The sequence below is a fragment of the Marmota flaviventris genome, chromosome 10, assembly GCF_047511675.1.
Source record: "Marmota flaviventris isolate mMarFla1 chromosome 10, mMarFla1.hap1, whole genome shotgun sequence".
NCBI lineage: Eukaryota > Metazoa > Chordata > Mammalia > Rodentia > Sciuridae > Marmota > Marmota flaviventris.
The window spans coordinates 113,059,293-113,083,228 of record NC_092507.1 but is presented as its reverse complement, the minus strand read 5'-3'; the positions used below and the strand labels follow the sequence as shown (position 1 = coordinate 113,083,228).

At 38.2% G+C, this 23,936-nt stretch overlaps 1 protein-coding gene and 1 non-coding gene across 3 annotated transcripts; one reads left to right on the top strand and one right to left on the bottom strand.

Annotated features, from left to right (window-relative positions):
* Positions 1-1,696: 1,696 nt before the first annotated feature.
* On the bottom strand, positions 1,697-23,296 carry Cfap126 (cilia and flagella associated protein 126). Of its 2 annotated transcripts, none has more exons than XM_027950684.2 (6): positions 23,138-23,296; positions 4,554-4,729; positions 3,459-3,521; positions 3,205-3,285; positions 2,573-2,749; positions 1,697-2,037 (listed from the first exon to the last, which is right to left on the bottom strand). In XM_027950684.2, exons 2-6 carry the CDS (start codon positions 4,578-4,580, stop codon positions 1,813-1,815), a joined length of 573 nt encoding a protein of 190 aa, XP_027806485.2. In that variant the 5' UTR covers positions 4,581-4,729; positions 23,138-23,296; the 3' UTR covers positions 1,697-1,812. The 2 variants fall into 2 exon arrangements, with proteins under 2 accessions (XP_027806485.2, XP_071474883.1); XM_071618782.1 differs by having other exon boundaries at positions 4,554-4,701.
* Positions 16,133-16,205, top strand: Trnat-ugu (transfer RNA threonine (anticodon UGU)). Its single transcript has one exon. It is a non-coding gene; the product is annotated as a tRNA-Thr (tRNA).
* Positions 23,297-23,936: the final 640 nt, after the last annotated feature.

Here is a 23,936-nt window from a genome sequence, read left to right as displayed (position 1 = left end):
TAGGTTATTAAAGGCTCCAAAATCCTATTGAGAATTATATGCCTCATATTACAGTTCAGCAAATTATCCCACCACAGGACCAGCTAAGGGATGATGACCTAAGATTTAGGGGGTCAAGAGGGTATTGAAATCTGAGGGGCCCCCCATATATATATATATATATATATATATATATATATATATATATATAAAATGGTTACATTTAATGTTTTTATAACCCATATAGGTCTGGCCTTTGGGCCCCTAAATCCCTTGGCAGAAGTACTATTTTGATAGTTTGCAAATTTGGGGGTTTTGTTTTGTCTTGTTTGTTTTTGGTACTAGGGACTGAACCCAGGGGCATTCAACCAATGAGACACATTCCCCATCCCTTTTTATTTTGAGACAGGGTCTTGCTAAGTTGCTTAGGGCCTTGTTAAATTGCTGAGGCTAGTTTTTGAACTTGGGATCCTCCTGCCTTGGCCTCCAAGTAACTGATACTACAAGCTTTTGTCACTGCCTGGAAAGAGATGGTTCTTGTTGGCCAGCTAGTTAAACCTGAGGGTAGGAGAGGAATAACAGTGACCTCTAACTGGTGTCAGTTGGATAGGAAAGTCTTAAGACAGTGAAAACTGCTACCTTAACAGTTTCTCTCCCAGTTCCCAGTCTTCCATCTAAGTAATGATCACTTCCCCTTTTTGCTAGCCTTGCTCTGGGAAGTCTTGCAGCTTTCCTCCAGCTTAATCCAGCTCACGTCTACTTTGTCCTTTGAGTGAGGTACTAGTATTCATGAGAGAATGATTTGGCTTTGAAACTGGGGAAGGATTGGCAAGGGCATTAAATTTAACAGCCAGGAAGATGCAGAACAGGGTCAATGATAAGCATGTTGGAATCTGCAAAATGGATCGGAGGCTTTTTGACTTTCATTTTTCAATACTGGGAATAGAACCCAGAGCCTTGGACATGCTAGGTAAGTGCTCTACCACTAAGCAACATCCCTAGCCTCTACTTCTTGAATTTTTTGGTGGCTTGTCACCAGTCCAATTATTTAAGAGTCGAGTAGTAGGACATCATGATTGTTTTTCAACCATAAATTTGTTCTTGCTCCCTCATTTTATTTTTCTTGTGTCTTCTAATCATTTCCATACTTAAGTTTCCAAACTGTATAATTTTGCTTAGATAAGGATAATGTCTTCTACTTTGGATTTCTATACCCTTTTTTGTTGTTTCTAGTTGTGGTGAACCCAGGGTCTCACATGTTAGGCAAGCACTCTGCCACTGGGATATACCCTCAGCCCCTCCATATCTTTCCTTGCCACCTTCTTCAAACATACTCTCTATATATTTTACTTCAGATTTTGAAGTAGAATGAAAAATGAAGGGCAAGAATGGATTTTTTGAGGTTCTTCCCTTTTGCTATAAAATTAAGCCAGTTTTCTCTTGGTCATTTCTGAGTATAACTAACTCAGTCTTGTGGAAATGTTTGCACCCCAAACCATTGTACATTTTTTTTCACCTCTACTTTCAACCTTCCTAATTATGGGTTACATGAGGCAGCCATACTGCCTGGGCCTGGGCATGTAGCTATTTGGTAGAGGCCTTGCTTAGCATCTGAGATGCCCTGGACTCAATCCCTAGCACCATAAGGGAAAAAAAAAAAAAGAGAGAGAGAAAATCCAAATCAGTAAAGATTCAACAAACAATATTTATTATTTAAATTTGCCTTTACTCCAGTCTTAAATTTCTCTGTTCCACATTTTGGACTAGGTGCTTTTGGTTACTTTACTCAATCTCTAGGCAGATTTCTAAGTATATTTCTGTATCTCAGCTATCTCAGTGTTCCAGCACACCTGCACTTCTAGGTGGACTATTAAAAGAGTTAACTGGGCTTTGGGGACCTGGAGTATGACCTGCAGAGGGATGTGGGCTATGGGGTTGATCTGGGGAATTAGGATAGGTAGCTATAAAGTTTGGAATTATGGTTGGACTTGGTACTTGTTGTACAGTCTTTGTGATAGACTTCTTCCTGAGTTTCTTCTGACTCTCTGGATCATTGGGCTGTTGAGAGGAGAATAGAACAGACATGTTTCTGGTGAGGCCCAGAATATTCCCAATCCACCTCAGAATCCTGACTCCCTTATTCCCCTACCATGGGCAGAAAGTTGGGTTTCTGATTGTGTGTGCGTCTGTGTACACACGCATTAGGGATTGAACCCAAGGGTGCTTTACCACTGAGCTACATTCCCAGTTCTTTTTATTTTTATTTTGAGACAGTCTTGCTAAATTGCCCAGATAGGACTTCAACTGCAGTTCTCCTGTCTCAGCCTCCCCTGTAGCTGCACCACCATGCTTGGTAGGTTTCAAATAAAAATTTGGTTCTCCTAACCTCCCCTTGAGATTAGATTATTTTCTATTATGTTGAGAGGCTGGTAATAAGTCCACAGTTCATCCCTTCAGGCCTCAGAAAGTGATTAGGGACTAGACAAGATAGAATGGTTAGAGTTCCCCTTGCTGGGACAATGTTGGCATAACAATAGACATTTTTTGAGGTTGGAGGTGATGGGATTTCGGGTTAGGTAGAAAGAATAAATACCTTGCCTAAGATTTCAGGACGCAACCCATTACAGGCCTTGAGTAAATCAGGATTTTTCTGTATCCATTCAGTGAGGGAGGCAGCACCAGCAGTTGTTCGGGAAGTCAAGGTCACTCGAGCAGGGGGTATCTTCTGAGGCATTTGCCAGGTGCCCATGAAAGTACCCCAGGGACTTACCTAAAAGGAAAAGGGATTCTTCAGGGCTTCTCACTGCCTGTAAATTCCTATGGGTAGGACCTTTGTTTGTCTTCTCTCCATTCTTTCTTCCTTAGGGAGTGCATGGTAATGAAACAAGGCTAAAAGCATAATCCCTCCCCTGCCTTTTCCCTCTCCCTCAATTAGGAATTTTTTTCAACATTTTCCTTCTAAATTCTGCATCCTTAGGCTAAGAGGATCAAGAGTCCCCCAAGTATCATCACCCAAGGACATTTGTTTATACAGTTCATTCATCTGTTTATAGATTCGTATGCTAAGCACAACTCTTTCCTATTAGATAAAGTAGCTGGGAGTTTGGCATACTCAAAACATGAATTAGATTGAACTTTAATTTCTTAAGAGAGTGCCTGCAGTCTCCCAGTTCTATGCCTCAGTTCTTTAACCTTTCTTGATAAGAATGGAGATGGGTATCTTACCTTGGAACGGGGCACTGAAGGCAACAGATGACCACGATCATTGGCGATAATCTGGGTGTAGCCTTCATGGGAAGAGATTTTCTGGGGTAGAGGTGGAAGAGAGAAATGCTTAATAGTACAATAGAGGGAGGATATATCTGAGGAGCTTGAACTAGAGTCTGGGGAGTAGAGGACAGAAAGTTTAGAGAAGACTAAAAAGGGGTGATAGGATTACAGAGAGCATAATGTAAAGGATCATAACAAACATGGTATACCTCTTTTGTTGGTTTGGCAGGAGACCAGTTCTGCAGAATCTTAGGTGAGAAAGCTTTTTCATACTGTAGAGACAAATGAGAATTTGTATCAAGTTAAAAGTTTCCAAGCTTGGGCTGATATAGGCTTAGCCGGAGAGGGATTGTTTAGCATGTGGGAGGTCCTGCGTTCAATCCTCAGCATGGCTTTAAAAAGAAAAACAAGTCCCAAACCTAGGAAATGATGAATAGGCCCCTCCTGAATTGCTGGGATTAGAGGCATATGCCATCATGCCCAGCATTAAACATAGTTCTTTAGATTTTAAAACTAAGGGCTTGCCACAAGTAGCTATTGAGCACTTGAAATATGAGTAGTCCAAATCGAGAGCTTTTTAAATATAAAGGACTTTGAAGACATAGTACAATAAAATATCTGAATATAACTTAAAAATACTGATTAGATGTTCAAATATTTTAGATTTAAATTGGGTTAAATTACAACACTGAAATTAATTTTAATTTTCATGTAGCTACTAGAAAATTTGAAATTATATTTGTGACTCCCACTCTTTTATTGAGCAGTGCTGACCAAGAGTTGGTGAACTATGGCTTATGGGCTAAATCCACATCACTACCTGTATTGGGATGGCCTGAGAGCTATGAATGATTTAGATAAATGTTTGCAATTGATTTGCCAAAATGGAACACTATGAATACCAATTAAGCAAAATATTTTCTCACCCTGAAAGAATTCCATTTTTTATTAGTATTAGAAAAAAAAAAAAAAAGATGTGCTCAGTTTTTATGTTTTGAATTTTGCTAAAAATTTTACAGAGAAGTATTTCTCTTATATAAGTGTCTACATAATATTCTTGACTTTGCTACTTGGCAGCAAAGCCTAAAATATTTACTTTCTGACCTGTTACTGAAAAGAATTCTGACCTCTGGTTTACATCTTACAAATTGAACCCAGAGACACCTTTTGCTTATCTCTGGACCCTCCCAATCAGCCCACTGTCAGCTGTCTGTTCAAAAATCAGAATCCTATGGGAGAAGCCAGGCCAAAGATAGAATTGGGAAGGCAAAATTTAATGTTAGAGAAGTGGAGAAAGAACTTACCTGATTGGCACTGTAGTTGGTGGCCATGATCCTGTACTGTTTACATGTGTTGTTGCCTGGCAACCTCAGAAGGCAGAACTTCTTGGACTACCTTCCAATCAGCCTGTTACTTCATTGGCTCACATTGCCCCCATATTTCTCTCTGAAACTTAGTTTCATTTTAGAGAAGTGAGGCACTGTAAACATGAGAAAATTAGCTGGATAGCAGACCCACCTCCCACCCTCCCCTCTCTAACATAACTTACCCCTGCTTAAGAACTTCCCGTGTTGTGTTGGGTATTTCTAAAAACTTTAACAAACCATGGAATCCCAAGAGCTGTGTTTGTTGGGCAATGTAGCATAATATACTACAGACTGTAGAGCTAGAAACTGGGGTTTGAATCTTTGTTTGACATAGGAACATAGAAGCTATATGGCATTAAGCAGCTGGCTTCCCTTCACTAAATATCTGTTGTGGTGGTGAAGGGCCTGGGTTTAATAGGTAAGTGAGATAAAGTGAGTAATGTGTCTAGTCTTTTTTTTTTTTTTTTGGTGAACACAATACCTTTATTATCATTAATAATTAATTAATTCTATTAATTAATTAATTAACGTGTGCTGAGGATTGAACCCAGTGCCTCACACGTTCTAGATAATGTGCTATCATGGTGCATACTCAATACTGGTGAGATACTGTTTATAGGGCCCACTATTTCATTTTCTCAGGTTGCATAACAAAGAAACAATGTCTAAAAAAATGACTGACTCAAATTTGTTCCCAAAAGGAAAATTACATCTTGTCTGTAGTCCTTAAATGACTCTTGTCTCTCTGTCACTCTCGAGTAACAGAACTTAAGAGCACAGATGCTTAGCAATGGCTAGGATAATGTAAGATCTGGAGCCTTGTGCAGGGAGATTGAGCAGGGATGATGACAGAAAGTCCATAGGACTAGGCAACCAACCCTCTGAGGCTCATCTAGATTGATTTTAAAATACTCATCTACTGGGTTGTTAGGAGAACTAATAAGGAAGTGGAACTGTGCTTTGTCAATTGTCTACATATAAGCTGTTAAGATAAAAGAAATAAGTGATCTCCAGATTGCGGGGTATACCTTAGTGATAAAATACTTGCCTAATGAGCACAAGATTCTCTGTGTTTGCTCCCAACTTTGAAAATAAATTGTCCAAAGAAATAGGTAAGTGAGACAAGGGAAGCACTATAAGGGATAATTAATTGTCATCCTTTTATTCTCTTTCTCCCAAAGTCCTTATCCCAACCAATTCAAGTGTAAGAACATTCCTCACACTTTTAGAGAAGGTTAAAAAATAACTCGTTTCCTAGATTCTGACAGTTACCAGATGGATAATGTGAAGTCTGGAAAGAGGACTTGAGTCTTTAGTCCCTGTTGTTCTCATTAGTCTCAAGAGTGATGGAAGAGATGGGAGTTATTTAAGGACCCAAAACTGTCTTTGCTCTAGAATATCCATTTTGGACTTTAAAGTCGCAATGATAGTTAAGCAAGTATCATTTCTCTTGGAATTTCTGTCTTCAGCTGATATGTTTTCACCTGCTTTTCTGATAGGAATATAATGATATGGGATGACTGTGTTCTTGTTTTTTTTAACTTATAAAGAAAAAAGGTTGCCTGGGCAACCTAGCAAAACCCTGTCTCAAAATAAAATTTTAAAAGAGGGATGGGGTAGGGATATAGCCTAATGGTAGAGTGTCTACCTAGCATGCAGGAGGCTCTGGCTTTGATCCCTAGCATTCAAAAAAAATTTTTTTTTATTTGGCTCGTGGTTCCAAATACTGAAAAGTTCATGATCAGGAGGCTGCATCTAGTGGGAACTCTGCAGAGTCTAAAGTTGCTAGTTTTTGTTTAATTGAAAAAGTAATATGCTTGTACATGGGGGAAGAATCCCATATTTATAAGAAAATGATGAAAAAACAAACCTTCATCTGACTTCAACTTCCAGTTGTGCTCCTCAGAGGCAATTACTGTCAATATTTTGTGTTTTCTTCCAGAGATATTTTATGCATTCAAACAATTATGAGAGCAAATTGTTTGCAATGCTTTGTGATTTGCTTTTGAGTATCTTGGGGGCTATGTTTCATGACAGTATAGTATTCCACTTGTGATATGCCACCACTTATTCAGACCCATACAAGTGACCATTTAAGTTATCTGCTGTTGCAAACATTGCTGCAATGAAAACTGTATGTACACCTATATCTCTAAGGTCATATATACTATGTATCTTTATGAAGATATATAATATATGAGATTAATTTATAAAAGTACATTGCAAAGTCAAAGCTTTGTGCATTTAAATTATTGGTAGGTACTTAAAATTATCACTCAAAAATATTACGTCAGTTTGTTCTGACAGTGCATAATAAGTGCCTACTTACTTTTCTGTTTTTTGTTTTGTTTTGTTTTATTTTTAATAATGGGGATTGAACCCAGAGGCACTTAACCACTGAGCCACATCCCCAGCCCTTTTTATTTTTATTTTCAGACAGGGTCTCACTAAGTTGCTTTGAGACTCACTAAGTTGCTGAGGCTGGCTTTGAACTTGAGATCCTCCTGCTTCATTTCCCAAGCCTCTGGGATCACAGGCATGTGCCACTGTGCCCAGCTGCCAGCTGGTTTTTGGTTGTTTTTGTTGTTGTTGTTTTTGTTTTTTTTTTGTACTGGAGACTGAACCCAGGGGTACTCCACCACTGAGCTACCTTCCCAGTCCTTTTTATTTTTTGTTTTGAGACAGGGTCTCACTAAGTTGCTCAGGGTCTTGCTAAGTTGCTGAGGCTAGCTTCAAGCTTATGATCATCTTGTTTCAGTTTTCTGAGTTGCTGGGATTATAAAAATGGCTTTTCATGTCTTTTGTCATTTGTGATTAGACTGTCAATCATTGTTATTAATCTGTTTGAATTCTTTATATATTAGGGAAACTAGCCCTTTCCCAGACATGATGCAACCATTTATCCCAGTTTGTTACTTTTGTTTTCTTTGGGACTTTTTTTTTTTTTTTTGCTATGGACATTTGAAGGGGGCAGGTACTGGAGATTGAACCTACAGGTATTCTACCACTGAGCTACATGCCCAATCCTTTTTATTTTGAGATAGGTTCTCATTAAATTGCCCAGGCTGGCCTCAAATTTTCAATTCCCCTGCCTCAGTCTTCCAAGTGGCTGGGATTATAGGCATGCACCAGCTATGTTTTCAATATGTAGTCAAATTATTACTCTTTATACTTCTAGACTTTATGATTTTGATAGATTTTCATAAATTTCAATGTTTAAAGACTGACTAGCTCATGGTTTCAGTTTTAACAATTTAACTTTTGTTCCTACTGGACTTTGTTTTAGTGAACAGACAGAGGTGAGGTATTAGATGCCTAACTGATTTTCTTGGCATTGTTTATTGAATAAACTATCTTTTCCCACTAATTTGAAATGCCACTTTTATCATATTCTCTAATATATTTGGATTTGTTTCTGGATCCCATAATCCATTGTTCTGGGGAGAGGGATGACCATTTTAGATTATTTCTTTCTCTTAAACCTAAAATCTAAGGTGCAATCCTAACTTGCTCCTGTATGAATTCTTCCAGCTAAAAGTTCACAGATACTAGAAAATTGTCATAAAAATCAAAATAGGCAATTAAGCTTCTAATAAAATTGCATTGATTTTAGCATTTCTTTACATGAACTTGTTGACCTCAGGTCATTAGGACCATATTCAGTTCTTTGAAAAGGCTCATAAAAACCCTACTCCCTCTCACCTGCGTCCCGTGCAGGCAATGGAAATGAGGTTCCCCTCTGTGGAATGGGCTGGCTGAAAAATAAAAGCTAGGAAAAATAGAACAACAATAAAAGAAAAAAAACCCACAGGACACAGAAAATAATTTCAAAAAGCAGGTCTGGATGAGCAAGCTGATCATAGGGATGGAGCTTCTATACTCTGGCAAAATGAAGCCTGAACCTGCTTTATTTATTTCGGGGGACATCAAAGGCCTTCCGTAGAATGTTCTTCTCCAAAAAAACATAAAAGGTGGGCTGTCCAGTTCCCAACTGGTTACACCCATCTCCTGAGTGACCATGAGAGAATGTCCTAGCAGAGTGAAGATAAAGGTCATGTGCCTTGGGCAATCTATTTCGTGGGAGAGCCATGGATAGTTTCCCAAGATTAAACCTAAAATCTCCCTGGCTACATGCTGAGAGAAGATTCTCATGTGTTTTCAAGGATGGCTCCCTGCAACTCCCAAAATATCTCAAGGTATTTTCATCATTCAATTTCTCTGATGTCTGAAATTAGACCATTAGGAAATCTTTTATTTGCATTGAGATTATCTGCTATCGAAGTGCAAGTTTACTTTGGCTCTATAGGCAATGTATAAACTGGACCTAGGTAAGGGTACCACCAGCATAAGTCCTGGAGTCGAATTACCTGAGTTAAATTCTGGCTCTGCCTTAAGTGTGAGACTTTGGGAAATTAACCATTTTGGTCTTGGTGCCTTCATATGTGAAATGAGGTTAATCTTAGTTTTGAGCATTAAACCAGGGGTTAATCACCCCTGGTTTCAATCCCCTGGTATAAATAAATAAATAAACAAACAAACAAATAATAAAATGCACAGGGTAGTTTGTACAATTTTGGGATGGAAAGTTAGACTTGGATTTTAAATTATTCCTGAAAAATCCAGAACTAGCACTTGAACTGTGGTTCAGTTCCCAGTGGATACAGCCACTGTGGCCTTCATATCTGACTTGCTGGTACTGTCAGGCTCAGAAATAGAGTTTTTATCCTAAGCAGGCATTTGCCCAACTTATCTATTCTTTCCAATTCTTCTCTCTCTCTCTTTCAATTGTCTGCGATTGAATCTAGTGGTAATTTGCCACTGTGCTACACCCCAAGCCCTTTTTATATTTTGAGACAGTGCCTCACTGAGTTGTCCAGGTTGGCCTGGAATTTGTGATCCTCCTGTCTCAGTCTCCCAAGTTGCTGGGATTATAGATGTGGCACCACTGTGTTTGGATGGATACCATTATGTCTTTTTTTTTTTTTTTTTTGAGACAGCCTCACAGATGTTTAGGCTGACTTTGAATTGTGATTCTCCTGCCTCATGGATATCATTACACTTTAATGCATAAACAGCTTCTTTTATTATAGCTGTAAATGGGTAATACACTGATGATGTTCTATAATTTAATTCATTTCCTGTTGGACATTTAGGTTGCTTCCAAATTTTTGCTATTACAACAATGTGGCAATATGTAACTTTGTTCATATGTCATTTTACATTTGGGTGAGTATAGCTATAGCATAAGTTTGTAAAATGAAATTGTAAAATCAAAGAGTATGTTTGTATTGATAGGGATTGTCAAAGTGCCTTCTGTAGAGGTTTTCCCCCTTCAGCCATGTATGCCAGTTCTGTGGAAGCTCTTTTTTTTTTTAATTAACTTTTTTATTTATATATGACAGCGGAATGCATTACAATTCTTATTACACATACATAGAGCACAATTTTTCACATCTCTAGTTGTATACAAAGTATATTCACACCAATTTGTCTTCATACATGTACTTTGGATAATAATATCCATCATATTCCACCATTCCACCAATGTCCCCCTGTTAGAGTTCAAGTCTGGATGGTGCCTGGCAAAATGCCAGAGGGAGTGGTTTGAGAAGTAACAAAAGTGAGCCATTAAGTGTGGAGATTCCTTATTGGTTGACTGATGTATCTAGTTTATGCTAATTAGATAAGCTGTGTGGAATGTATAAATACTGCTCCTGTCCTGCAATAAATGGCTCCTACTCCTGCTGTATCAATCTACACAAGTTATTCGTCACCCCCCGGTTATTTTGCTGCAGCCGGACTGCAGCATCCCCCCCTTTCCCCTCCCACCCCTCTGCCCTGTCTAGAGTTCATCTATTCCTCCCATGCTCCCCACTCCCTACCCCACTATGAATCAGCCTCCTTACATCAGAAAAAACATTCAGCCTTTGTTTTTTTGTGATTGGCTAACTTCACTTAGCATTATCTTCTCTAACTCCATCCATTTACCTGCAAATGCCATGATTTTATTCTCTTTTATTGCTGAGTACTATTCCATTGTGTATATATGCCAGTTTTTTAAAAATCTATTCATCTATTGAAGGGCATCTAGGTTGGTTCCACAGGTTAGCTATTGTGAATTGTGCTGCTATAAACATTGATGTGGCTGTGTCCCTGTAGTACGCTGTTTTTAAGTCCTTTGAGTATAGACTGAGGAGAGGGATAGCTGGGTCAATGGTGGTTCCATTCCAAATTTTCCAAGAAAGTGGTGTTGATTTGTATTTCTCTAATTTTTAGCAATGATGAACATTTTTCATATATTTTTTGATCAATATTCTCATATTCTGAGAAGTGTCTGTTCAGGTCCTTGGCCCATTTATTGATTGGGTTATTTATTTGGTTGAGTTTTTTTTTTTTTTTGGTGTTTAGCTTTTTGAGTTCTTTATATACCCTAGAGATTAGTGCTATATCTGATGTGTGAGGGGTAAAGATTTGCTCCCAAGATATAGGCTCTCTATTCACCTCACAGATTGCTTCTTTTGCGGAGAAGAAACTTTTTTCTTCTTAGTTTGAATCATCCCATTTATTAATTCTTGATTTTAATTTTTGCACCAAAGGAATCTTATTAAGGAAGTTGAATCCTAATCCCACATGATGGAGATTAGGGCCTACTTTTTCTTCTATTAGGGTCTCTGGTTTTATTCCAAGGTCCTTGATCCATTTGAGTTGAGTTTTTGTGTATGGTGAGAAAAGAGGTTTAAATTCATTTTGTTGCATATGGATTTCCAGTTTTCCCAGCATCATTTGTAGAAGAGGCTATCTTTTCTCCAATGCATGTTTTTGGCACCATTGTCTAATATAAGATAATTGTAGTTTTGTGGGTTAGTCTGTGTGTTCTCTATTCTGTACCCATTGGTCTACCAGTCTATTTTGATGCCAATACCATGCTGTTTTTGTTACTATTGCTCTGTAGTATAGTTTAAGGTCTGGTGTAGTGATGCCACCTGCTTTACTCTCCCTGCTAAGGATTGCTTTAGCTATTTTGGGTCTCTTATTTTTCCAGATGAATTTCATAACTGCATTTTCTATTTCTATGAAGAATGTTATTGGGATTTTGATCAGAATTGTATTAAATCTATATAGTGCTTTTGGTAGTATGGTCATTTTGATAATATTAATTCTGCTTTGGATTTTTTTTGTATCTAAGAGCAAAGTAGATCTTTCCATCTTCTAAGGCCTTCTTTGATTTCTTTCTTTAGCTTCTGTAATTTTCATTATATAAATCTTTCACTTTTTTCATTAAGTTGATCCCAAGTTTTTTTTTTTTTTTTGAGGCTATTGTAAATGGGGTAGTTTTCCTTTCTGAGGATTTGTCATTGATATATAGAAATGGATTTGATTCATGGGTGTTGATTTTATATCCTGCTACTTTGCTGAATTCATTTACTAGTTCTAGAAGTTTTCTGGTGGAAATTTTAGGGTCTTCTAGATATAGAATCATATCATCAACAAATAGTGCCAATTTGAGTTCTTCTTTTCCTATGTGTATCTCTTTAATTTCTTTCATCTGTCTAATTGCTCTGGCCAGTGTTTCAAGAACTATAAATAGAAGTGGTGAAAGAGGGCATCCCTGTCTTGTACTAGTTTTTAGAGGGAATGTCTTCAATTTTTCTCCATTTAGAATGATATTGGCCTAGGGTTTAGCATAGATAGCCTTTATGATGTTGAGATATGTTCCTGTTACTCCTATTTTTTTTAGTGTTTTGAACATGAAGGGGTGCTATATTTTGTCAGATGCTTTTTCTGAATCTATGGAGATAATCATATGATTCTTATCTTTAAGTCTATTGTGTCAATTACATTTATTGATTTCCATATGTTGAACCAACCTTGCATCCCTGGGATGAATCCCACTTGATCATGGTGCAGGATCCTTTTGATATTTTTTTGTATTCAATTTGCCAGAATTTTATTGAGAATTTTTGCATCTATGTTCATTAGAGATATTGGTCTAAAGTTTTCTTTTTCTTTTCTTTCTTTTTTTTTTTTTTCTGATGTGTCTTTGCCTGGTTTTGGAATCAGGGTGATATTTGCCTCTTACAATGAGTCTGGAAGTGCTGCTTCTATTTCTATTTCCTCAGATAAATTGAAGAGTATTGGTATTAGTTCTTCTTTAAAAGTCTAGTAGCACTCGGCTGTGTATCCATCTTGGTTTTTTTGATGGTATCTTCTATTTCTGTGGCAGCTTTTGAAGGCTTTCTAGATTGATTAGATCTCTAAGCTATTTGCTTTCATCTCATATTATTTCCTGTATTCTAAAAGCACTAAATATGGTACTTTGTCTAGTGACACAAATTTTCAAAAATTTGTGTTTTAGATAAACTATCATATTAAGTGCTTTCTAATATATAATAGCCAAAAGTCAACAACTTGAACTTATAACATATTTTTCTTGCCCTGGAAAAAATTTAAAATCAGAAAAATGATGAATAACTAGTTATTAATAAAGACTTGGGCATGTATTTCATCTGTTTCATGGTTTGACTTCCTGAATCACTGTCTCTAATTATTTCATCATCTTCCCAAGTTTTCTTCCAAGTAGCTCCAAGGTGCCCTGTAAGTTGCCTCACCGAGCTAAGACGATCTCACTGAGCCAAGCTGCTGGTCCAATTTTGAACTATTTATACCCTGGCTTTTGTAGATTTCCCTATAGGAACTGAAAATACAGTTCTGTTATATGGTAAACCCTGGAAAAATGTATGGTCATAAATAAAAATTCATAAAAACTATAGTTTCAGAATTTCCTTATAGATGTCAAATATCCAAGTCATTTTTCTTTTCTGAGACTAAGGCTCCCTCTAATGGAGATTGCTATTACATTTCCCTCCAGCCTCCATATGCCACAAACTAATACACACACACACACACACACACACACACACACATACACACACACACACACCTTTATTTTGTTTATTTAGGTTTTGTGTGTGTGTGTATGTGTGTGCTGGGGATTGAACCCAGTGCCTCACACGTGCTAGGCAAGTGCTCTACCACTGATCCACAAACCCAGCCCACAAAAGTATTCTTTTCATGAAAGATTCCTTTTTGAGGAATCTAGAGAACAAACTTTAAACAACCAAAATGATGGATGAGACAGCAATGGCTCTGACTAGTGGTAAGAATTAAATTTTGTTTATTTGCATAACTAAGAATAAATAATTGTTATAATGGAAACATTGCATATATGCTGGCTATAAACTCTCACAATATTCAGGGTGGCCATAAAAGTATGAAAATAGATATTATTATTGTGTATTAAAATGTAATATCAATAAGCCATTAATATATATTTACTTGTTTTTCCAGATTTCTTGACAATCCTGTAAATATAGTACAATTATCAATGAGGAGACATTAGAGAGAGTATATGAGACATAGAAGTATTTTGATTGTCACATATAGATTTTAATTAAGAGTAAATGGGGGGGCTGGGGTTGTGGCTCAGTGGTAGAGCACTCGCCTCGCACAGGAGAGACCCTGGGTTCGATCCTCAGCACCACATAAAAATAAATAAACAAAATAAAAATATTGTGTCCATGTGTTAGAGTCTGTAAACAAGTCAAAATACACCTGGCATTTTGCCAGGGGAATGTTAGAGTTTGTAAACAAGTCTGGATGGTGCCTGGCAAAATGCCAGAGGGAGTGGTTTGAGAAGTAACAAAAGCGAGCCATTAAGTGTGGAGATTCCTGATTGGTTGACTGATGTATCTAGTTTATGTTAATTAGATAAGCTGTGTGGAATGTATAAATACTGCTCCTGTCCTGCAATAAACGAGTTCTTCGTCACCCCCCCCCCCCCCCCCCCGGTTATTTTGCTGCAGCCGGACTGCAGCATCCATGTATAACTAAAAAAAATTTTTTTAAAAAGATTAAATGGATTTTTTCCTCAAGTTAAGTGCTAGGGAAAATAAAAGGTTACTAAATAATTTTAGTATTGCTCATATAAGCAATAGCCAAAAAGAGAACTTGTGTATTATACAAAAGTATTGTAGCACACACTGTAACCCCAGCCACTCAGGAGGTGGAGGCAGGAGAATTGCAAGTTCCAGGCCAGTCTGGACAACTTAGTGAAAGTCTGTCTCAAAAATAAAAGGCTGAAGGTGTACTTCGGTGGTAAAGATCAATCCCCAGTACAAAAAAAAAAAATTAAGGTAACCATTAGAACAAAATTATAAACTCTTTCTGAATACTGAAGATACATTTAAAATAGTAAGGCAGATCAGAGGCCAAACATTGATAATGTTAATAGATATCAATAGGTTTACCATACCTGTTAAAAGAAAATGTTTTCACATTGACTAACAAAGCAAAATCCAACACTATGCTGTATTTATATTTTTTAAAAAACACATCTTAGGGGCTGGGGATGTAGTCAGTGGTAGAGCGCTTGCCTCTCACACATGAGGCACTGGATTCAATCCTCAGCACCATATAAAAAAATAAAGATATTGTGTTCATCTACAACTTAAAACACACACACACATATGAGCGTGTGCGCGCACACACACACACAAATACATCTAGGCCTGGGGATATATCTTAGTGGTAAAAGAGCTTGCCTAGCATGTATGAGTTCCTGGATTTAGTCTCCAGTAGTGTAAAACATCTAAGAGAAGAGATTCAGGAAAGCTAAAAATGTGCTAGATTTTTTTCTTTTTTAATTTAACTCTCCTTAAATTAATCATGCCATTGTAATCATGTAAGAGAGTAGAATTCTGATTAAAAAGTGTCAAAAGAGGCTGGGCTCAGTGGTACAGGTCTATAAAGCCAATGACTCAGTTTGCTGAGGCAGGAGGATTGCAAGTTCAAGGCCAGCTTCAGCAATTTAGTGAGAACCTCAGAAACTTAGACCTTGTGTAAAAATAATAAATAGCAATAAATAAAAAGGGTCTGGACATAGCTCAGTAGTAAAGTGCCCTAGGTTCAATTCCCAGTACCAAAAAACAAATTAAAAATTAAAAGCATCGAAAGAAGATAAAAAGAATATTTTACAAGGACTGGGGGTATAGCTCAGTTGGCAGAGTGCTTACCTAGCATGCACAAGGTCCTGAGTTCAATCCAGCACCACAAAAAAAAAAAAAAAAAAGTGGAGCTTTGGAGCTTTGGGCTAGAGCTGGAGTTCAGTGACAGAGCATTCTTGCTTAGCATGTATAGGCATTGTGTTTGATCCTTAGCACCATATAAAAATAAACAAATGCATTCTGTCCATTTACAACTACAAAAAAAAAAAAGAATATTTTACCACAATTAAAAGAAAAGTGCTGAATATGCCTATAATCCTAGCTACTCTGAAGGCTGAGGCAAGAGGATGACAAATTCAAGGCCAGTCTAAGCAATTTAGCAAGACCCATCTCAAAAATAAAAAATAAAAATAAAAAGGGCTGGAGATGTAGCTCTGTGGTAAAGCATCCCTAGGTTCAATTCCCAGGAAATAAGTTAAAAAATATATCAAATTAAAACTACATGGAGGGGCTGGGGATATAGCTCAGTTGGTAGAGTGCTTGCCTTGTATGCACAAAGCCCTGGGTTCAATTCCCAGCACCCCCCCATGAAATTAGCATAAATCCAAAACTTTGAGAATATAATCTGCTGGCCAGGCAGTAAGAAAACAGATACTATTCATATGTATTCATACTATTCACAGGCTGCCTGTGATGTCACTGGTAATCCCTGCTACTCCAGGAGGTTGAGGAAGGAGGAGCACAAGTTAGAGGCCAGCCTCAGCGATTTAGCAATACCTTATCTCAAAATAAAAAGTAAAAGGGCTGGGAAAGTAGCTCAATAGTAAAGCACCCCTGGGTTCAATTCCTAGTACAAAAAAAAATGTTGAGTGTGGAAATACAAAATGCCACAATCTTCATAGTGGGGAAGGAATTTGGTAATAACTGGCTAGCTCAATTAGGGATGGCTTTTAGTTAAGCAATCTCACTTCTGGGAATTAATCTCAAAGTACTCTGGCAAAAATGAAAAGAAGTATGCAGAAGTCTATTAAATCAAACATTATTTATAATAGTTACAGACTGGAAACAACCCATATATCTGTCAATAAGATAATCTGTGTCTACGCAATGAGTATTTTGCAGCTTTAAGAAGCTAGGAGGATCTGGACATGGTGACACATGCCTGTAATTCCAGCCACTCAGGAGGTTGACTCAGGAGAATCCAAGTTTGAAGATAGCCTTGACAATTTAGTGAGATTCTGTCTAAAAATAAAGTAAAAAGGCCTGGGAATATAGGTCAGGGGCAAAGTGCCTCTGGGTTCACCCAGTACTACAATAATAAACTAATAATGATAATTTTTTAAAAAAGCAATGAGGGACTGGGGTTGTAGCTCAGTGGTACATATTGTATGTGTGAGGAACTGAGTTTGAAACTCAGCACCACATAAAAATAAATAAAGATATTGTGTCCACATACAACTAAAAATATATATATTAAAAAAAAGCAATGAGGAATATCTGTCTCTTATAAAGTGGAGGGATATCCTCTAAACATAGGAAATAGGTTCAGAGACTCAATAGCCAAAAAGAATCAGAAATGTCTCCAAAAGAAAATCATATGAATATGTAGTTATTTCAATTTTTTAAATAACGGCCTAGTATGCCATAGAAATACAGAATATGTCTACTTTTTCGACACCACAATGTTATAATAAAAAATCTTTGTACATTTGGCTTTATATACTGATGGTTTTATTTCAGTAGGCTAGGCTAGATTCCTCTTTTTTTTTTTTTTTTGGTGCCAGGGATTGAACCCAGGGGTGCGTAACCACTGAGCCACATCCCCAGGTATTTTTATTTTTTATTTTGAAACAGGGTCTTGCTGAGTTGCTTAAGTCCTTCCTAAATTGCTGAGGCTGGTTTTGAACTTGTGATCCTCTTACCTCAAACTCCCCAGCTGCTGGGATTTTAGGCACGGGCCACCATACTGAGCTTAGATTCTTAAAAGTACTGTTGCTGGGCAAAAGCCTTTGGTTAGGTTTTCCATCACTATAACAAATATTTGTGATAATCAACTAAAGAGAAAAGTTTTTTTTTTGTTGTTGTTGTTCACAGTATAAATTTCAGTCCATGCTTAGTTGGCCCTGTTGCTATGGAACCTGTAGCAGAAGCATGTGGTAAAGCAAAGCTGCTCACCTCATGACTGGCAAGTGAATGAGGAAGGGACTGGAGTCCCACTGTACCCTTCAAAGGCACACCTTTGATGACCCAAAGACCTCCCAGTAGGCCCTACCTCTTATAGGTTCCACCACTTCCCAATAGTACCAAGCATTTAACACACAAGCCTTTGAGGAACACTTAGACAAACCATAGCAGTGTTTCTATTTTTCATGTACATGGCCAGATAACTTAAAATTTTGTAGTGATATATATTCCAACCAGAAGCATACAAAAGTGCCTCTTTTCTTCCCTCCTTTCAGTTCCCGAATATTTTCACTGTGGGTGTTGTTGTTGTTTTTGTTGAACTAGGGATTGAACCCGGGGTTACTTAACCACTAGCCACATCCTTAGCCCATTTTTTATGTTTTGAGATAGGGTCTTGCTTAAGTACTTAGGGCCTCACTGTTTCTGAGTTGGTCTCAAACTTGCAATCTTCGTGCCTCAGCATCCCTAGTCTCTGGGATTACTGACATGTGCCACCATGCCTGACTTTATCACTCTTTTTATCAATCTGAAGAGTGAAAAATGATGTATTGTTGCTAGCAGACCAGGCTGATGAGATGAGCTGGGTTCAAGGAGCTAGCTGTATCAATTAAGAAAACAGCAAAGAAACCACACAAACCTGATAATACCTTTTTCTCAATTGCTGGGGTCAGGGACAGCTCTGTGACCTCAAAGATCAGCTCCCACACTGAAAAGAGGGCAAGGAGAGCAACAGAGGCAAGGAAGAGAGTGAGCCCACCCTGAGCCCCTTTATTTATTGGGGAAAGGACATTCAAGAGAAAGTTCCACCCAAATAAGGCAAGGGATTGGGTTTCGAAGGGTGGAGTCTTGCTTGGTGATGTCTTGTGGTCAGCAGATTGATTGACTCTTGGCAAGTCACACCCATCTCAGGTGCCATGTGGGATCACAGGCAGAATGGGATCACTCTGTCGCACAGCCCAATAAGAGCATAACACCAGACCAGTCCCTTCATATGCTCAAATGGGCATATCTTACACACACAGCCCATGGATGGCTTGTGACAATGTATCATTATTCTTTTAATTTCCATTTTCTTGACTAGAAAATGGAAAATTTCATATGTTCATTGGTTCCAAGAATTCCTCTTTTATGAACTGCCCATTCATATCTCTTGCCCATTTTCAATTTATTTTTTTTCTTATCAGTTATAGATATTCTTTGTGTATTTGAGATATTTTATTTTATTTTGCATTTCTGGGAATTGAATCCAGCAGCACTCTTATCACTGAACTACATCCCCAGTCCTTTTTAAATTTTGAGACAGGGGATCACTAAATTGCCAAAGCTGACCTTAAACTTGTGATCCTCCAGCCTCAGCCTTCTGAGTTGCTGGGATTACAGGTATGTTCCATGTAGCAAAAAAAACTTTTAGAAAAGCATTTTTAAAATCCTGAAAGAGTAGCCTGAAGACATTTATTCATAGGTCCAATTCAATTACCAATTATTTATGGCCTTGAACAAGTCACCAAGCTTCTCAATATTCAATGTCTTAATTTTACAAATGGAGGATAATAACATCTCCTCTGTCAAATACACCAGGTTGTTTTAAGATGGAATCAGTTTTTTAAAAAATATATTTTTAGTTGTTAATAGACCTTTATTTTATGTATTTATTTATATGCAGTGCTGAGAATTGAACCCAGTGCCTCACACATACTAGGCAAGCGCTCTACCACTGAGCTACAACTCCAGCCCCTAGAATCAGTTTTAAAGAAGTATTGAAAAATATAAATATAGGACAACAAATATAAGGCATTATTATTATTATGTTTCCCATCTTTACTTCAAAGGTAAGGTGATAAATGAAAATATCACTTTTCATGTTCCAGCTAGGCCACTAACTAAGCAGTTGCCTTGGAGCAACTTATATAGCTTCTATCAAGTTTTTTCCTCATCCTTAAAATGAAAAAGTTGATTCTTAAGTTCCTTTTCAGATTTAGGATCTAAAAATATTATAATGAAATCACTAATAAAAATATAAATATGTTTGATATAGAGTTACTTTAGATTAGGTAGAGGGGAGTGAAGGAAGGGGAGGGGATATGGGGGCAGGAAGAATAGTAGAATAAATCAGGCATTATCACCCTATGTACATATATAACTATGTGACTGGTGGGATTCTACATCGTGTATAATCAGAAGAATGGTATACTCTATTATATATATCAAAGTGCATTCTACTGTCATGTATAACTAAAACAAAAAAAAAGTATATTCTTAGTATTAAGGACTTAAAATATAGAGATACATAAATGGAGAATGGATTAAATAATCACAACTGTGGATAGAGAGACACTGACTAGAAATCTGTGGTAGTTTAATAGCAAAATCAAAATTAATCATCTTCCTCTTCTTTTTTTTTTTTTGGTACTGAGGATTAAACCCAGGGGCGATTTACCACTGACCTAAGTTCCCAACCCTTTTTTTAAAAAAATATTTATTTTTTAGATGTAGATGGACACAACACAATACCTTTATTTTTATGTGGTGCTAAGGATTGAACGGGGCCCCTCCTGTACTAGGGGAGCGCTCTACCACTGAGCCACCCCAGACCCCCTAACCCTTTTTATTATGATACAGTGTCCTGCTAAATTGCTGAGGTTGGCCTTGAATTGAAGTTCTCTTGCCTCAGCCTCCGTAGCACTGAGATTACAGGCATGCTCCTTTGACCATGCCTGGCCAAAATTAATTTTCCTAACTTCCCATTGGTATCCAGTGTTCTTCAGTTTTATTTCTTAAGAGTAAGACTCTTGCTGGATGTGGTGGTACACACCTGTAATCCTAGTGATGTGGGAGTCTCAGGCAGGAAGATTTCAAGTCCAAGGGCAGCCTCAGCAACTTTGTGAGACCTTGTCTCAAAATAAAAAAAATAAAAGGGACTGGAGTTGTGGCTCAGTGGTAAAGCCTCTCTGGTTTCAATCACAATACAAAACAAAAACAAAAACTAAGACTATCTAGTTTAAACCAGTTGTTTTTTTTTTTTTTTTTAACCTGGAATTGAACCTAGGGGCACTCAATCACTGAGCCACATTCCTAGCCCTTTTTATTTATTTATTTTATTTTGAGACAGGGTCTTGTTAACTGCTGAGCTTATGTGCATGGGGCAGGAGTGATATTTCATAACTGATCTAATATCAGTATACTGCTCTAACTTTGTTCTTAAGTGTCTGTCCTACAAGATGAGGAGAAATGGGAGAGCCAGGCACAGTGGCACATGCTGCAATCCCAGTTGCTCAGGAGGATCATGAGTTCAAAGCCAGCCTCAGCAAAAGAAAGGCTTGCTAAGCAACTCAGTGAGACAGTGTCTCTAAATAAAATACAAAAATAGGGCTGACTCAGTGGTTGAGTACCCCCGAGTTTGATCTCCAGTAGACCCCCCGAAAAATATGGGGAGAAATGGGGGAAATTTTATTTTATTTTTGGTGTTGATTAAGCCCAAATCCTGGCACACACTAGGCAGAGAAATGGGGAAAATTTTAAATGCCCAATTAGAAATATAGTAGTTTCTTCTTTTTTATTTTACTCCTTTATTTATTTATTTTTGGTACTAGGGACTGAACCCATAGGTACCCTACCATTCATCCATATTTCCCTACCCTTTATATTTTGAGACAGGGTCTTCTTGCTAATTTGCTCAGGCTGGCCTTGAACTTGTGATCCTCTTCCCTCAGCTTCCTAATTAGGTGGAATGACAGATTTATGTTACCTGCCTGGTAGTTTCTTCTTAATAGTAGTGGTGATTGTGTCTATAAAGGTATATATCTCTCATCCACAAACTCCCTTGCAATGTAATATGGACAATTATCCTTCAAGAGGCTGCTTGTTTCTCTTCTCTTTGAATCTAGGTTGGTTCTGTGATCTGTTTTGACCAATAGAATGAGATAGAAAGGCTGAAAACTTTGAGGTTGAAATTTTCTTTCTTTTCTTTTTTTTTTTTTTTTTTTTTTGGTACTAGGGATTGAACCCAAGGGCACTTTACACCAAGCTCTACTCCTCAGTTCTTTTTTATTGTTTGTTTGCTTATTTTGAGATAGGGTCTTGCTAAGTTGCTGAGGCTATCCTTGAACTTGTGCTACTCCTGCCTCAGACTCCTAGTCTCTCTGCTTCCTTATAGGCTCACTGGATCCCAAGTGCATTCTAAAATAACCAAATGAAAAATGTATCACTCTCAAAAAAAAAAAAAAAAAAAAGAGAAAAAAAAATCTTGTATCACTTCAACTTAAGTCAAAAGCTCACTTAAACTACAAAGGAATATAGAGTCCATCTCTCATGTAGATACACAGAAATAGATAACCAAGATAGAATATTTTGAGATTATTTAGCACCTCCAGGTAAATGCTTGGTTCTTCCATCTTATGGCTGATTGCGTTTTTCAAGAGGATTGTTAGAAGGTATTACATCTTTTTCCTAAATGTGAGGTTTAAACCAGGTGCCCTGGTACAGGATTGTAGTCCTAGTTACTTAAGGCGGCTGAGGGTTACAGTCCAGGAGTTTGAGGCCAGTCTGGGCAACAAATACCCCTATTCTCTTTGCCATTCCTCTCCCTGGCTGACACTCCTTTTAGCACCGGCCCCAACTTCAGGGTTTTACTGGAATACTCAGAAGTGCCCTGCAAAAGGTGCAGAAGAGTGTACTGTGTTTAAGACAGAAGTGTTGCTGGCCCATAGACCTCATCTGGAAGTTTCCTCACTGCCTTACCTGTGGGAGGGTGAGGGCAGAAGTCAGACACACTCCTTCCATGATAGGGGGAGGGATCACAATTCCTTATTAGACGTTACCCTCTCTTAAGATGAAGTATTGTTTTTAGGACTGGTTTTAAGTGATGCCCCAATATAAAAAAGAATTTGTGAACAATCAATATAAATGAGCGACCAGGGTCTGACTGGGAGTATAGCTCATTGATGGAGGGCTTGCCTAGCTTGTAGGAGGCTCTGGGATCAAATCCTGGCATAATAACAACAAAAGGAAACCAGAGTTTGGATCTTGCTCAATCACTTAACAGAATGGGATATCAAGATTGCTCTACAATTTATTTCTTCATCTGTAACATTATGATAATCGTTATTTCATAAGATTAGAAGGATTAAATTATACTATAAGTTAGTCGGATTCTACGATGTAAAACAAACGTTAGTTATTATGATTACGAAGACTCCAAAACCATGAAAGAGAACTGCTTAACTGTGAAACTCAGAATTTCCCTGGTTGGTGTGTTCACAGAACCCTTTAGAATAACACCTACAATTGGGATGAGAGTGGATTAAGGTCGAGAAGGCCCAGCTGGAGTGAACCAACCTCTGCTGGAACTCAGAGTACAAGGTGCGCCAGTCCTGGCTCCGCTCTATCCTTCCGGGGAAAGACCTTGACCCCCGGCTACGTCAGACTCCCAGGGCAGGACGTCGGGGCTCGCCCTTCCTCCCGGCGCCGCCACACTCTGCGCTCTGCTCCTTTTCCCTTCCATTGGCTCGTGGCCGGGGACTGTCGTCCTGCCCCCACTGCTGGGAAATGAGGTCAGCCCTGACAACCCTTCCCGCGATGACTCAGGACTTCCCTGAAAAACTCCTGACCTCCGCGGGGCGGGGCCTCCCAGAACTTGTGAGAAAGTGCACCGAGTTTTCTTGGGGCGTCAGGTCCCCCGCCTAGGAGACGAGGTCTTCCCGACTTAAGGTTAGGCCGGCAAAGTTGGCGGATGTGCAGGGTCGGCGCCCAGTTCTGCTGCCGCTGGGCACCCACTTGTGACTTGCGCTCTGCGCCGGCAGGCCCCAGGCTTGGCTCAGCTGTTGCCTCCCCAAAAAGAAGTGAGGGGATTAGTAGCAACCTGGACACCCTCTGGAATAGAAAGGGGAAGTCACCACCATGTGACTAATTTATTTGGGGGAAATGCTCCAGTTTTGTTTTAGCATATCCATGCTTTCTTTATCTTTGTAATGAAAAATTTGAAAACGCACTCATAATCTATTTTTCACAAACTAGTTTTTGTTTGTTTGTTTTTAACCCCTTCCTATTGTGTTGTACTGGGGATTGAACCCTGGGACACTTTACCACTGAGATACAACCCCAGCCCTTTACTATTACTGTTGTAATATTATCATTA